Genomic DNA, 15,194 nt, shown 5'->3' on the forward strand with positions numbered 1-15,194 from the left:
TAGGAAATAAATGTTTTACTGCTAATAGTATATGTTATAACTAATCGCATACACAATACTTCAGGGGGTGCTGGAGAAGTGGCTCAGTGGATAAAGGAGCTTGCTTTCAAAGCCTAATGGCCTGCATTTGTTTCTCCAGTACCCACATAAAGCCAGATGCACAAAGTGGCGCATATGTCTGGATTTCGTGTGCAGTGGCAAGAGGCCCTAGCATGCCTATATTCATTCTCTCTCTCTTTCTCTCAAATAAATAAAGATATTTTAACTCTTCTTTTTTTTCTCTTCTCTGAGGTAGGGTCTTGCTCTAGCCCAGGCTGACCTGGAATTCACTATGTAGTCTCAGGCTGGGCTCGAATTCCCAGCAATCCCCCTACTTCTGCCTCCCGAGTGCTGGGATTAAAGGCATGTGCCACCACGCCCAGAGAATGAAGATATTTTAAATAAATAAATACTTTGTCAGGGCTGGAGAGATGGCTTAGCATTAAGGCATTTGCCTGCAAAGTCAAAGGACCTGGTTTGATTCCTCAGAACCCACATAAGCCAGATGCTCAAGGAGGCACATGCATTTAGAGTTCCCTTTGCAGTGGCTGGAGGCCCTGGTGTGCCCATTCTGTCTCTCTCAGTCTCTCTTTCTCTCTCTCAAATACATAAACAAAATGTATTTTAATAAATTAATAAATACTTTGTCTATTCTGACTCTCAAATGAATAGGCAGAGCTAGACTACAAATAGTCACTGTAGTGTCTTACATTTATTCATTGGCAATCAAAAGCTAAAAATATAAGAGGTGCCTTCACTTGTAGTTAATGGTTCTATTAATATGGTATTAAAGTACCTTATAAAACTACTAAAAGCTTGGTGTGGTGGCGCAAGTCTTTAATCCCAGCATTCAGGAGGCAGCGGTAGGAGGATCGCCGTGAGTTCGAGGCCACCCTGAGACTCCATAGTGAATTCCAGGTCAACCTGGACCAGAGTGAGACCCCACCTTGAAAAAAAAAAAAAAAAGGAGGGGGAAAATGATGGCATCAAAATAGAAGAGAGACTAATTGGAAAGAAGGGATTTGGGAGATTATGATCATGGTATCTTGTCTTTATGTATGGAAGTTGTCAATAAACAGTTAACAAAATTTTTTAATAAATAAATTAATTTTTTTTTTTTTTGTTTTGTTTTTTTGAGGTAGTGTCTCAGTCTAGCCCAAGATGACATGGAATTCATTCGGTAGTCCCAGGCTGGCCTCAAACTCAGCCACAATCCTCCTACTTCTGCCTCCTGAGTGCTGGCATTAGAGGTATGTGCCACCATGTCCAGCAAGAAAAAAATTTTAAAGGTGGATAGAGCCGGAATGATGACAGCTATGATTTCCTCTGATCTCCACACACTTGAACACGCGTGCACGCACACACACACACACACACACACACACACACACACACACAGACATACACACCTTTGTGTCTGCACAACTAAGGTCCTTGAAGCGTCACTGGAAGCCCACTAGGATAGGGGCACACGAAGAAAGATGGGCTGGACCTTGGATAAGGGTCTAGACACACTTTCTTTTTTTCCGTTTTGAGCCCAGAGCCCTGTGTGTGCTGAGCAAGCACTCTGACAAAGGAGCTACATCCCTAACCTGGACACTTGATCTTAAGGGAAGAGAGGAAAGAGGCAAAGGTGGCTTTGTTTGCAATTAAGTTTTCTCCCTTTTTGAAATCTGAAGGAAGCCTGTTAGGTGTGGAAGACTGTGAAAGGCTTAAAATGCCAGTCAGTGTGCAATAGTTGCTGAGGTGAGTGGGAGGGGAAGTGACCCGCACATAGCTGCCGTCGTGGAAGGCCAGCGCTCGTTTCTGTGACAGTGAGCTCCAGCAGTGCGGTTTGGCCCAAGAATCTTACACCAGTAGAATTATGCTATTTGAATATATAACTTACAGTACTTATGAGCTGGCCATTAGTTGCTTAAAAATATGTTAGGATAAAATAAGAGTTTTCTGAAGATTGTTGTAATGGTCTTTTATAATTTAGCTATATACAAGATTACTTTTTTTTTTTTGTTCATTTTTTTATTTATTTATTTGAGAGCAACAGACACAGAGAGAAAGACAGATAGAGGGAGAGAGAGAGAATGGGCGCGCCAGGGCTTCCAGCCTCTGCAAACGAACTCCAGACGCATGCGCCCCCTTGTGCATCTGGCTAACGTGGGACCTGGGGAACCGAGCCTCGAACCGGGGTCCATAGGCTTCATAGGCGAGCGCTTAACCACTAAGCCATCTCTCCAGCCCCAAGATTACTTTTTATGTGTGCATTTTTCAGATTTTTTAAAAAATATTTTATTTATTGACAACACACACACACACACACACACACAGAGAGAGAGAGAGAGAGAGGTGTGCAGATAGAGACAATGGGCATGCCAGGGCCTCTAGCCACGGCAAGCAAACTCCAGAGACATGCACCACCTTGTACATTTGGCTTATGTGGGTATTGAGGAATCGAACCTGGGTCGTTTGGCTTTGCAGGCAAAAGCGCCTTAACTGCTAAGCCATGTCTCCGGCCCTCAGATTTTTTTTTTTTTTTTTTTTTTGGTGTGGGGGGATTCAAGGAATTCACTATGTAGTCTCAGGGTGCCCTTGAACTTATGGTGATCCTCTTACCTCTGCCTCTCCCAAGTGCGGGAATTAAAGGCATGTGTTACCATGGCCAGCCACATTTTAATAATGTACATTTATCTTCTAAAATTAAAATTGATGGAATATTTTCATATTAATTTATAACAGCTGATTGGTGTTGAGTTGCTGAGTGTCTTGCACCGCCTCCTTCTGACCTGGAACCCACCATCCATCCAGCTGTTGGTTACTGGAGTTGTCCAGCAGATCGTCAGAGCTGCTCAGGATTATTTACAGGAGCAAAGAAACACGCTAAGTAAGCACTGGAAGTTACACTAGCTTGGAGCGAATGTTATTTGTACCAATTCCAAAGGATTCATGCATGTAGAACATTTCAAATTGATGGTTTCCATTAGAAAGGATAAAATGAAATTGTTAATTCTGTGGGCTGGGGAGGTAGCTCAATTGGTTAAGTGCTCACCTAGCTTGCAGGAAGTCCTGAGTTCGATCCCCAGCATCTCATAAACTGGGCATGATGGTATACAGCTGTAATCCCAAGTACTCAAGAGGTGGAGGCAGGAGGTCAGAAGTTCAAGGTCATCCTTAGTTAATAGCAACTTCGAGGCCAACCTAAGCTACATGCCCTGTCCCCCACCCCCCAAAAGAAATTGCTGATTCTGGACTATTTTTCCCCATCAAAAGTATCAATTTTATATGATTAAACTTAGCACATTTGTTTTTCTTATTATGAAATACCTAATGAGGGTACTTAATAATGATTTTCCAAGTGAAACATGCTTTGTAGGAGAGGTCAGTAAGGTAGAGAGTCATACTCAGAGCAACATAGAAATCCTTGAGAAATAATTTCTTAAATATACTTACTGTGTTATCTTCTGTCTAAGATGAAGAGGATGTGGAAAAAGAGTCCTGTCCTGTATTAGGAGAAGGTGGTGACAGCGGTGGCCTCATCCCTGGAAAGTCTCTTGTGTTTGCAACTATGGAGCTGTTGATGTTCATTTTAGTACGGCATATGCCACAGCTGAGCACCAAGATGTCAGACTCCCCAAGTCACAGTGCCACCAAAGCTCTCCTGTCAGAAGAAAGTGCCCGCTTGGTGGCAGCCACAGTTACCATCCTCTCTGACCTGCCGTCCCTCTGCTCGACCGCTGGTACAGTATCGATCGGTGTTTGGAAATGCGTGTGTCATATATGTACATATATCCCATAGACCACGATTAGTTTTCCTCAGGCCTTAAACACAATTTCTCTTCTTCAATCTCAAGTGTGAAATGAAAAGCTAGGTTTTTGTTGTTGTTTTTTTGAAGAGTTCGTTAACCGTCAGAGCCTATGAAAAGTCGAAAGGTTCAGAAAACTAAAAACCAAACCAGGGGAGATGGCTCAGTTGTTAAAGACACTTGCTTTCAAAGCCTGATAGCCTGGGGCACCCATATTCTCTCTCTCCCCCCACCCTCACACACACACACACATTCCTGCTGTGCATACAAACAAATAAACAATATTTAAAAAACCCCAAAACCGAAGGTAGTCTTTTCAGATGCATTTCATAGGAGAGCGAACTGAGGGCTCTAACTCAGTGGTGGAGCACTTGCCTAGTATGTGCAAAGTCCTAGTTCCCTGATTTTGCCCCCCAGCATCACAAAACAGACAAACCAAAACCTGAAAACTGAGGGAAGACACTGAATGTCAACAGTCAGTCATAGGTGGAATTATTGAACTCTATTTTCTAACCTGTTGTCATTCATGAGAAAAATACTAGACTGTCAGAGGAGGGTGCCAGCCAACCCTAAGGTGTACCTAGAGGAATTGCAGTCAGTACTATACAGCTGTTGTGTAGAATAAGCTTTCTTCAGTTTTAAAATAAAAATAGGGTCAGTAGGTATGTAGGTAAATTTCAACACAAGAGATAACCTTCCCGGCTCTCACCACCCCTGTGTGGGAAGATGACTTCTTCACTGGAGCTTGTGTCCCAGGCAGAGGCTGTAGCGGCTGCAGTTTCAGGTGACGTGTGCTTGAATTTGATGACTTTCATGTTCTTTGAGCTACAAATTCTAAGATCCACTCATTCCTTATTTGCTATGAAGGTAAAAAATGAATAAGTATAATGAAATAAGGTTTTTTTTCAAAATGAAAGTATCAATTCTGTTCTCAACAGTATGATACTTTCTTATGTTCTTTTTCAAATATTGAATTGTAGTGGCAATTATGTACCAAATTTTGTATAAAACCAAGGGAAAAAATTTATACTAAATCTCAGCCAGCTACACATGAGCATCTGCTGAATAGTGCCTGACCCCGGAGTTTGGGGCCAGCCTGGGTAACAAGGTGATACAACTATAAAAACGTAAGCCACGGAAACACAATACTGGGAGAGCCGAGGCAGCCAGGAAATAACTGATCTGCATCTGTTTCAGGATGTATGACAATCCTGCCCACAATTCTGTTCTTAATCGCACGGGTGCTGAGAGACACGGCGGTGAAGTCTGCAGATAACCAGGTTCCCCCGCCAGTCAGTGCAGCTCTGCAGGCCATTAAAAGCATTGTGACCCTTTCCATGGCCAAGACCGAGGAGACTCAGAAGCAGTGGACGGCTCTAATTCGTAGCACTCTTGCCTGCATCCTGGAATATTCACAACCAGGTAACCTGTCAGAGTATTGAAAGTTTTTATCTGATAGGATATCTGTTCCTTAATAGATTAATTATTTGATTGCCCTCGTCATAAAATTACTATATAACACTAAATCAACTCAAGATGTATTTTGGTCACATCTTCAGGTTTGGAATTAATATTTGTTTCTGACTTGTAGACTCTCAAAACGCCCTTATCTTAGAGCTTATTTACATGTTGGGAGGGTAAAAAAAGACATGGGCTGGGTCATGGTTCAGTGTAGAGTGCTTGCCTGTGTTCAGTCCTCAGGACCATCGTGGTGGAGAAGGCGTGTGGCAGGAACTTGAGGCTGCTGGCATATTCAGTCCACAGTGAGGAAGCTGAGAGAAACTAATACTTGTGCTCCATGTGCCTTCTCTTTTTATATAGTCTAGGACCCAAGTCTGTGGAATTGTGGTACCCACAGTTCAAGTGGGTCTTCCCACCTCGATTAACCTAATCAAGATATTCCCCCAGCTGGGCATGGTGGCACACACTTTTAATCCCAGCACTTGGGAGGCAGAGGTAAGAGGATCGCCATGAGTTTGAGGCTACTCTGAAGCTACATAGTGAATTCCAGGTCAGCCTGATCTAGAATGAGACCCTACCTCCAAACAAAGCAAAACAAAACAAAACGAAGATGTTTCCCCATTCGCATGCCCAGAGGCTCATTTCATAGGTGACTCTAAGTTTCTGTCAACTTGGCAAGCAACATAAATCATAAGTTTCCTCCTTGCCCAATTAATACCCATGCATATCACTTTAAAGTCATAACCTTGCATTTCTTGTCCCAATAGGCTCATTGCCATCTCTTAAGGCAACATCAAAAGTCCCCATGGTCTTAACAGTTCCAACATTTCTGAGCCTCGGGCCACCTCTTAACTCTGGAGTCCATATACAGTGAAATAATACGTTACATACTTCCAACATAGAATGGTACAGTGTAGACGTTCCCAACCCCAAAAGGAGGAATAAGAGCACAGCAAGGAAAGACCAGATCAAAACTAGCTCCCAATCCAGCAGGAACCCTCTAAATCCCGTACCTGCATCTTTGGTGTCTGGGACTCGAGATGATGTCTTCTGGGATCCCAAGGGCTTGGGTAGCTCCAGCCTCCCCATCCCCGCTGCCTGTGGCGTTTGCTTCTGCTCCCCTTCCCTGCTTTTCTCCTCTGCCACCTTCCTGCCCTGCCTTCATTGGTATTTTTTAAAATATATTTTATTTGTTTATTGATTTGAGAGAGAGAGAATGGGCACACCAGGGCCTCCAGCCACTGCAAACATACTCCAGATGCTTGCGCCCCCCTTGTGCATCTGGCTAACGTGGGTCCTGGAGAGTCGAACTGGGATCCTTTGGCTTTGCAGGCAAACACCTTAACCGCTGAGCCATCCCTCCAGCCCTCATTGGTATTTTTTAAAGCAAGGACTCTCCTTGGGAGCATTCTCAGTTCAGGCTCTTCCTACCAAGTGGAGTGGCACTCTCACAAGTTAGAGCCGTCAGTGGGTGGGAACGTGCTCGTTCTCAGGGCATTTTTGCTGTTGTCCCAGTATAGCTCAGGTGGTTTCTCTTCAATGGTGCCAGCTTTTCAAACACTTTCAGATTTTCCCTCCGCATCAGCCTCAATGCTCTTCTGTCTTGAGATTTCCTCAACCAAACAAATTAGTCCATTACGTATTTTTAAATTTTTTTTAATGAGAGAGAGATAATTGGCATGGTAGGGCCTCTACCACAGAAATCAAACTCCAGACACTTATACCACCTTGTGTGCATGTGAGACCTTGTGCATCGTTTGCATCACCTGTGTGTCAGGCTTATGTGGGATATTGAGAGTTGAACATGGGTCCTTAGGCTTTGAAGGCAAGCACCTTAACTGCTAAGTCATCTCCTCAGTACCCACATAAAGCCAGATGCACAAAGTGGCACATGCATCTGGAGTTCATTTGCAGTGGCTAGAGGTCCTGGTGTGACCATTCATTTAGTCTCTTTCATAAAGTATTAAAAAAAAAAAAGGTGTGGGCTGGAGAAATGGTTCAGCGGTTAAGACACTTGCCTGCAAAGCCAAAGTACCCAAGTTGGATTCCCCAGTGCCTATGTAAAACCAGATGCACAAGGTGACACATGCATCTGGAGTTTGTTTGCAGTAGCTACGGGCCCTGGTGTACCCATTCTCTCTCTTATCTCCCCACCTTCAAATAATTAAAAATAAATAAATCAAATATTTTAAAAACAAGGTGTGTATATTTACATGCACTGACAAAAATCTCCATGGATTCAAGATTACTGCAGGGTTTTTTTTTTTTCTTTCATTTTTAGAACCTTTGATTTTGTAATACATTTCAAGCTTTGGTAACAGTTGCAAAACTAAAATTGTGAACTCCAGTATATTCTTGCCCTGGATATTGCAACACATGCTTTATGTGTCTCTGGAAAATCCACATGTCATTCTGGTTAATATTGTTATTAATTTTGCTGAACTGTTGAGAATATATCCAAGTTACCATGGCAGTTTATTACTAAATACTTCTTTATTATCCTAAGAACAAGATGCTTCCTAGAATTACCAAATTTAGACAGTTTAACATTGATACAGTACTGTAAAAATGGTCATCGGATTTGTACAATGCTTAATTCATAATTATCTAATTACTCTTTTAGCTTTAATTTGGTTCATGCACTTTTTGGCATGAATGCCACATAAATAATGTATCTTTCTTGGACCATCATTGAAGACAGCATATAATATTACCTTGTTTTATTAACTGGAATCTTTTTTGGTTTCTTACGTTTTGAGACAGGATTTAGCCTCTAACTTGTAAGAATCTTCTGCCTCTACCTTCTGAGTGCTGGCATTATTGGCCCTTATTAGAAACTTTGTCAAGATGGTGTCTCCCATGTTTCTCTGCTACTTTGTTTCATTTTTACTTTTTTATAATAAGGTAAAATGCAGGGAGATACTTAGGGGCTATTTCAATTGTCTGCTTCCTGTCCAACTTCAGCGCAGCATTATACACTGTGCCTGCCATTAGTTACTGCCAGAGTCTCAATATGATCATTTTGCAGCCTGTACTTTTCTAGGGGGGCACATAGGTGGCTGTTGGGGGGAGAAAGAGCTGTTGTTTGAGACTGGAATTCCCATATGTTTCTGAACTTGCATCCTACTTTCACTTTTCGCTTCCAGAAGGATGTCTCTCAGTGCCTGATGAAGTGAGCATGCTGACGGCGATTGCACTCTTCCTGTGGTCAGCTAGTAGTGAGATCATAGGAGTCCAGTCACTGCAGAATGGCTGCCTGAACAGATTTAAAAGCGCTTTACATTCATGTGACCCATGGGTAAGTCACACTTAAACATTCTACTTTGCTGGGCATGGTGGCACACACCTTTAATCCCAGCACTTGGGAGGTAGGAGGATCACTGTGAGTTCGAGGCCAGCCTGAGACTATATATTGAATTCCAGGTAAGATTGGGCTAGAGTGAGACACTACCTTGAAAAAAAACAAAATAAATAAATGAAATGTACTTTATCAGGAAAATTTCAGATTGATTCATTAACCTGTGATACATATAAAGAGAAAATATTCATAGTATGGCTTTTTAAATAGGAAAACTGGAACAGAACACTATATTTAAGTACTAACAATAACATATGAATGTATATTCACATATGCAGAGATTCTCCAGTATCTGAAATATTTGATCCTCTGGATGTATTGGTAGGGATGTCACATGAGTTTATGTTTCCAATATTTATTTCAGTGGTACCAAGGATGTTAAAGGATAAACATTACTGTATCTGTTTTTTTCTTTTTTTTTTTTTTTTAGACAAGGCCTCTATAACCCAAGTTGTTCTAAACTAGACTAGACTGGCATTGGACTCACGGCAGTCTGCCTGAGTGCTGAGAATATGCACTGTTAAATCCTTTAATGAGACTATTGAAAACCTTGTTTAGGAAACATCGTTTTATTAACAATGTCAAAGTCCAAACTACGGATTCTCAAACATCAGGAAAACAGTATCAGTGTATGAATATTTCTGGCCTCTGCCCATAGTTTCCTTAATCATTGTTTTCATATTTGTGCCTCAGAAATCTGTGGTTTTTAAATGTTCTAGAACTTTGGCAATTTAATATCTAACAGTACTGAAATGAGCTCATTCCTCCTTTGTCTCATATATTGAGATTCCCTGTGTCCTGCCCTCCCTCTTTCCCTCACCTCCTTCCTTCAAAAAATAAATATGAGGTTTACTTAATCTAAAGTAGAGCCAATGAGATTTTACTTTCTAGGCTTAGAAAACATAAATTGATATAAACAACTTTTCCAGAGACTCTAATGGATTTGAGGTATCTAAATATTACATTTTTATAGCTTTGTTTCAGATCAGTCCTGTGTTTGTTTCCATTAATATATTAGGTTAAGCTGGGCGTGGTGGCGCATGCCTTTAATCCCACACTTGGGAGGCAGAGGTAGGAGGATCACTGAGAGTTCAAGGCCACCCTGAGAATACATAGTGAATTCCAGGTCAGCCTGAACCAAAGTGAGACCCTACCTTGAAAAACAAAACTATATATATATAAAACATTAAATTGAAAGAGACCAAGCTGGGCGTGGTGTTGCACGCCTTTAATCCCAGCACTTGGGAGGCAAAGGTGGGAGGATCACCATGAGTTTGAGGCTACCCTGAGACTATATAGTAAATTCCAGATCAGCCTGGAATAGAGTGAAACCCTACCTTGAAAAGGAAGGAAGGAGGGGGGAGGGAGGAGGGGAAGGGAAGGAAAAGGAAGGAAGGGAAAGAGACAGCACTGGGGATCTCTCAGTGGTTAAAGATGCTTGATTACAAAGCCTGGCGTGGGTTCAATTCCCCAGCCACTTACATAAGGCCAGATGGGCATTTGTTGCAGTGGCAAGAGCACCTGCCCCACTGCCCCTCCTCACACACCCACGTGTGCAAATCAGTAACTTAACGAAGGAAGAGCTGAAAAATAAATGAGCATCCCCACCGTTGCATGAACTCTTCTGCTGAGAAGGCGTCAGGCGCTTGTTCCTCTAGCAAGGCACTCACTACACACTGAAGGCCAACTCCACCAGAGTTCGCCCTGGCTAACCAATGGGCTTTGGGCTTCCTCACACACATGGGTGAGGGCTTACGGCAGGAGTGTAGAGGCTCTAGCCACAGCATCGAAAGATCTCACCCTAGCGTGGGGGACGATTTCTCCATAGCTGCATAGAGGGAGCTCCCGTCCCTTGACCGTCTGTCTTCTGTCTACCTGAGGCCATGAGACCATGAACGTCATAGCATACAGCTGGCACAGGGACCGCTGAGACCCCAGGTGAGGGTCTCACTGCTTTTCCCCACACCTCTCCTCACATTGTAAGGGATTTTTTTCCCCATTAATTCCTTTTTAGTTCTATGTAGTCAACATAGTGAAATTCCATTACTTCCCTCCACTTCCTTTCTATTTCCACCCTTAGGTGTTACTTCATTTCAGTAGGTGATAAGATGCATTGAGATTATTTTTTTTGAGAGAGAGAGAGAGGGAATTAAACTCTAGACACATGCGCCACCTTGTGCGCGCATATAACCTTGTGCACGTGCCACCTTGTGCCTCTGGCTTATGTGGGTTCTGGGGAGTCGAACTGGAGTCTTTAGGTTTCACAGGCAAGCCTTAACTGCAAAGCTGTATCTGCAGCCCACAGCGCGATTATTTAACAAAGAAGGACTGTCGTCCCACATGTTAACTGATAAAACCACTTTCTTACATAGGTTCAAGCTAAGTGTTACCAGCTTCTCCTCTCAGTCTTCCAGCACTCCAACCGTGCCCTTTCAACGCCCTATATCCGTTCATTAGCCCCAATTGTGGTTGAAAAGCTCAAGGCTGTGGGAAGAAGCAGGCCAGCCAGCAGCACTGAACTTTTGGCTGTTCAAGAAGGAATTAAAGTTCTTGAAACACTCGTTGCTCTTGGTGAAGAAAAGAACAGTAAGTAATTTTCTTATGAAAAGCTGGTATGCCACAATGAAGACAGGTACTATTGATGAATCTTATTTGCTATTTTCAACAGTCAGTTTACCAAACTGCAATTACTGCCTGAACACATAATCTATTGGCACATGTTACTAACAATGTCCAAAGTTGATATATATTTATTTTTTATGAGTGAAAAGTGACAGTGAATTATTGACTGTATTTCAATACTGTGACTTTTAGTTTTTTTCTAGGAAAATATTTTTTAAGAACTAGGAAAAATACAAATATTTAATAGAAGTTTTTAAATTATAGATTTTACTCTTTATAACCAAAGTGTGAGTCTTATAATAAAACACCAAGAGTCATAATAATAGTTTTTATTTAATGAGAAGCCCCCATATACATCTATTTAACTAGAAGTTTATGCAGCTTTGTAGATACTTAGTACATACTCACTAAAATATGATTTTTAAAATTTCTATAGGAAAACTAAGGTTCATAACTAATGTCTTGTGGTCAGACCGTAGACTCTTTCCAGTGTCCTCCGTTCTCCCCCCTGAGCTGAGAGCATCTCAGTGGTAGAGCGCTGCTCCGCATGACCTGAAGCTCCGCCTGTCCAGGGCCTGAAGCTCCGCCTTAGTGTGGAGGCGCCTTAGTGTGGAGGCGCCGATGTCTCCTGCCTGTCCTCATGCTGAATCAGGGATCCCACTTAGGAATGGATCCCAAGTCAACCAAGATAACAGTTTAAATACTATTATTATTATTATTATTATTGAGGCAGTGTCTCACTCTAGCCCAGGCTGACCTGGAATTTACTCTGTAGCCCCTGACTGGCCTGAACGAGCAGCAGTCCTTCAACCTCAGTCAGCCCCTGCGTGCGTGCGTGAGAGGACTGAAGGACCACCACGCCACACCTCACCAAGCAAGAATGTTTTACGATATTTGTCCTGTTTGCAGGCAGAGAGAGAGCTAGAGAGAAGAGACAGACAGAGGGCTGGGTGTGTCAGGCCTCCAGCCAGTGCACACGAACTGCGGAAGCGTGGGCCACCTTGTGCGTCTGGCTTACATGGGTCCTGGAGAATGGAACTTGGGTCCTAAGGCTTCACAAGCAAGTGCCATCTTAACCACTGAGCCATCTCTCCAGCCCTAGGGGCAAATCTTTAAAAGTATTGCCATCAGGTTAATCTTACTTTATTGGTGCCCTCCGTGTGTATGTTTTTGTACTCATTAACAAGGCTCTTTTACTGTTTGTTTTTTCTCCTCTCAAACAAGGCTTACACACTCTCTACTGCTGAGCTACACCTCCATGCCTACTTTTGTTTTTCATAGTATTTAATCTTACATTTAAAATATTTAAAAGCCAACTGCGTATTCTGTCTCTTAACAGGCTTGCTAAATTACAAAGCATTTTTAATCTGAGTAGAACAGTCCATTAAATAATGAAAAGCCAGGTGTGCTGATACATACCTCTAATCCCTGTACTGGGGGAGGCGGCCTGAGGTGGTAGGAGAATAGCTGTGAGTTCCAGACCAGCCTGGGCTACAGCCCATGCCATCCATTCTGCACCAACGGTTAAGCTAAAAACAGGTCCCGGTTAGCCTTGCTGGAGTGAGACCCTGCCTCAAAAGAGAGAAAGAAGGAAAGAGAGAGAGAGAGAAAGAAATCATGATGCTGCTCATCATGGATGCATTTAACTAACAGCACTACAAATAGGTCTGATTTGAGAGTGAAAACTTCAGTGCTTTGGATATTTTGTACCTGAAGATTCTTGCTTGAAAGAGTCCATTACTTCAGGGGCGCTGCTGGAGCCGGGTGCGCTGCTGCTCTGTGGTCGCTCACGTCCGCGTCAGCACGCGCTTCCTCTCAGAGGCCCCGTCTCTACCCCAGTCACGCCGGGCTTCTTGTGTCTCCCACAGGAGTCCAGCTACTGGCTCTCCTAGTTCCCACTTTGATCTCCTACCTGCTGGATGAAAATTCTTTTGCCTCAGCAAGTTCGGCTTCCAGAGATCTTCATGAGTTTGCACTCCAGAACTTAATGCATATCGGACCTCTGTATCCACACGCTTTCAAGACGGTGATGGGGGCCGCCCCCGAGCTGAAAGTGCGTCTAGAAACTGCCGTTCGAGCAAGTCAGGCCAGCAAAGCTAAAGCAGCCGCCCGGCAGCCAGCCCCAGCCACCCACTCGGCACCAACGATTAAGCTCAAGACAAGCTTCTTTTAGTCATCCTTCTGTTCATTTTATTTACATTCCATCTTGTTAGCGATAGCCCTTCGGCCATTCCAGGCTGTCGGTTTGTTTTATTTGTGTATTGGTACTACGGCGCTTCCAGGCCCGTTGTGAAATGACGCTCATGCCTTTCGCTGATTGCTAAGGAGTGGTTCTCTAAAATCACGTGGTGAATGTATTTCCATTTTCTCCTAATGATGTTTCACTTTTGTTGATTGTTCATGGTTGCTGTTTTTGTTTCTGATCCTAGGGGTTGGGCCCAAGCATGTGCCCTGTACTGAGCTACACTGTTGGTTAATTTATTTTGTAAACACTGAGCCATGGTCTTTTAAATTTAAATTCTAAAACATAAATATATCATGTAGTTGGACAGTCTATTGATATTATCAGGGAAAATGGGTCAAAATTTAGCATTTGAGCCAGGCGTGATGGCACATGCCTTTAATCCCTGTACTTGGGAGGCAGAGGTAGGGGGATCACCATGAGTTCGAGACTGAGACTACATAGTGAGTTTCAGGGTAGCCTGAGCTAGAATGAGACCCTACCTTGAAAAACCAGGAAAAAAAAATTGTCATGAAAAAATGAATTGATTTTTAAAAAGCAGATTATAAAATTTGAAGTGACCCAAATGATAGAAAATCTGGTATATATACTGTAAATTCACACTTTCTAGCCATTTCCCAAAAAATATCTCTGTCTTTTTGATGAATCTTTACCTTCATACTAAATCAGTGGTTACGCTTATGTATATTTTGGTTGTTAATTAAAGTTTACAGATCCACTGAAGTGCGTTGAATGTGGCACGTTGTTCTTTCTTAATGGCTAAAAGTTGGCCTAAGGTATGTGTTGTAATCACAGAGCCCAGGTTCTGCCTGTGGTGGTGATTTCATTCATCAAGTATTTACGGGGTGCCCACTGCGCACACAGCATCAAGTAAGTGCTTGAGTGCAGACAGAGATGAATTGCTCGTAATCGCAGCGACGCCTGCCCCTCATGCAGTGGGAATTCTACCACACAAAATAGATGAACTGATAAAATGAGTATTTGCCACACCAATTAGCCATTTTCAAACACCAGGTTTTACCAGACACTGTACATAGAATGTGTCAACAAAGCAGGGGTCTTCTCCGAACACTTGGAGATGCACAACCTGCTGTGTACTGTCTACTCTCTCGTCTCCACACCAGTGAGACTTCCCCAGGACCCACCTGAGCCAGACGCATGCTGATGTGCCCAGTATTGTGCAGCTCTGGTGCAGTTAACAACGGGAGCTGTGAGGTCATAAATGCAAAGACTACTTTGTGTCTGGAAGCCAGCACAGAAAAAGCCCTCCCAATCCTTTGGCCTTTGAAGTCTTTCCTCTTCTACTGTGGTCCTTGCTGTGGTAGACAGAGGTGGCTCATTGCTGAACACTCCACTGTCTCATCTTAGCTCTGTGACATGTCTCTCATTTTGTTCTTTATTTGTGTTAGCCACACTGGACTTCTTTAAACATGTCACATATAGTATTTACCTTTTCTTTCATGTAGTGTTTGAATTTTGCTTTAAAAGCTTCATTCCAGGGATGGAGAGATGGCTTAGCAGTTAATGCGCTTGCCTGTGAAACTTATGAACCCAGGTTCAATTCCTCAGTACCCACATAAGCCAGATGCTTAGGTGTTACATGAGTTTTGAGTTCATTTGTAGTGGCTGGAAGCCCTGGCACACCCATTCTCTCTCTGTCTCTCTCTCAAATAAA

General features: G+C 42.9%; 1 protein-coding gene across 1 annotated transcript in view; it reads left to right on the forward strand.

The window, feature by feature from the left end:
- Heatr5b (HEAT repeat containing 5B) overlaps window positions 1-14,246 on the forward strand; it is a 71,405-nt gene extending 57,159 nt beyond the window's left edge. Inside the window, exons 30-35 of the mRNA XM_004660101.2 lie at window positions 2,773-2,917; window positions 3,504-3,770; window positions 5,034-5,258; window positions 8,444-8,595; window positions 11,028-11,241; window positions 13,146-14,246. Coding sequence (XP_004660158.2) covers window positions 2,773-2,917; window positions 3,504-3,770; window positions 5,034-5,258; window positions 8,444-8,595; window positions 11,028-11,241; window positions 13,146-13,450 — 1,308 coding nt within the window. The 3' untranslated portion in view covers window positions 13,451-14,246. The remainder of the gene's footprint in view (window positions 1-2,772; window positions 2,918-3,503; window positions 3,771-5,033; window positions 5,259-8,443; window positions 8,596-11,027; window positions 11,242-13,145) is intronic.
- Window positions 14,247-15,194: the final 948 nt, after the last annotated feature.

This window comes from Jaculus jaculus, chromosome 18 (genome assembly GCF_020740685.1).
Source record: "Jaculus jaculus isolate mJacJac1 chromosome 18, mJacJac1.mat.Y.cur, whole genome shotgun sequence".
Classification (NCBI taxonomy): Eukaryota; Metazoa; Chordata; class Mammalia; order Rodentia; family Dipodidae; genus Jaculus; species Jaculus jaculus.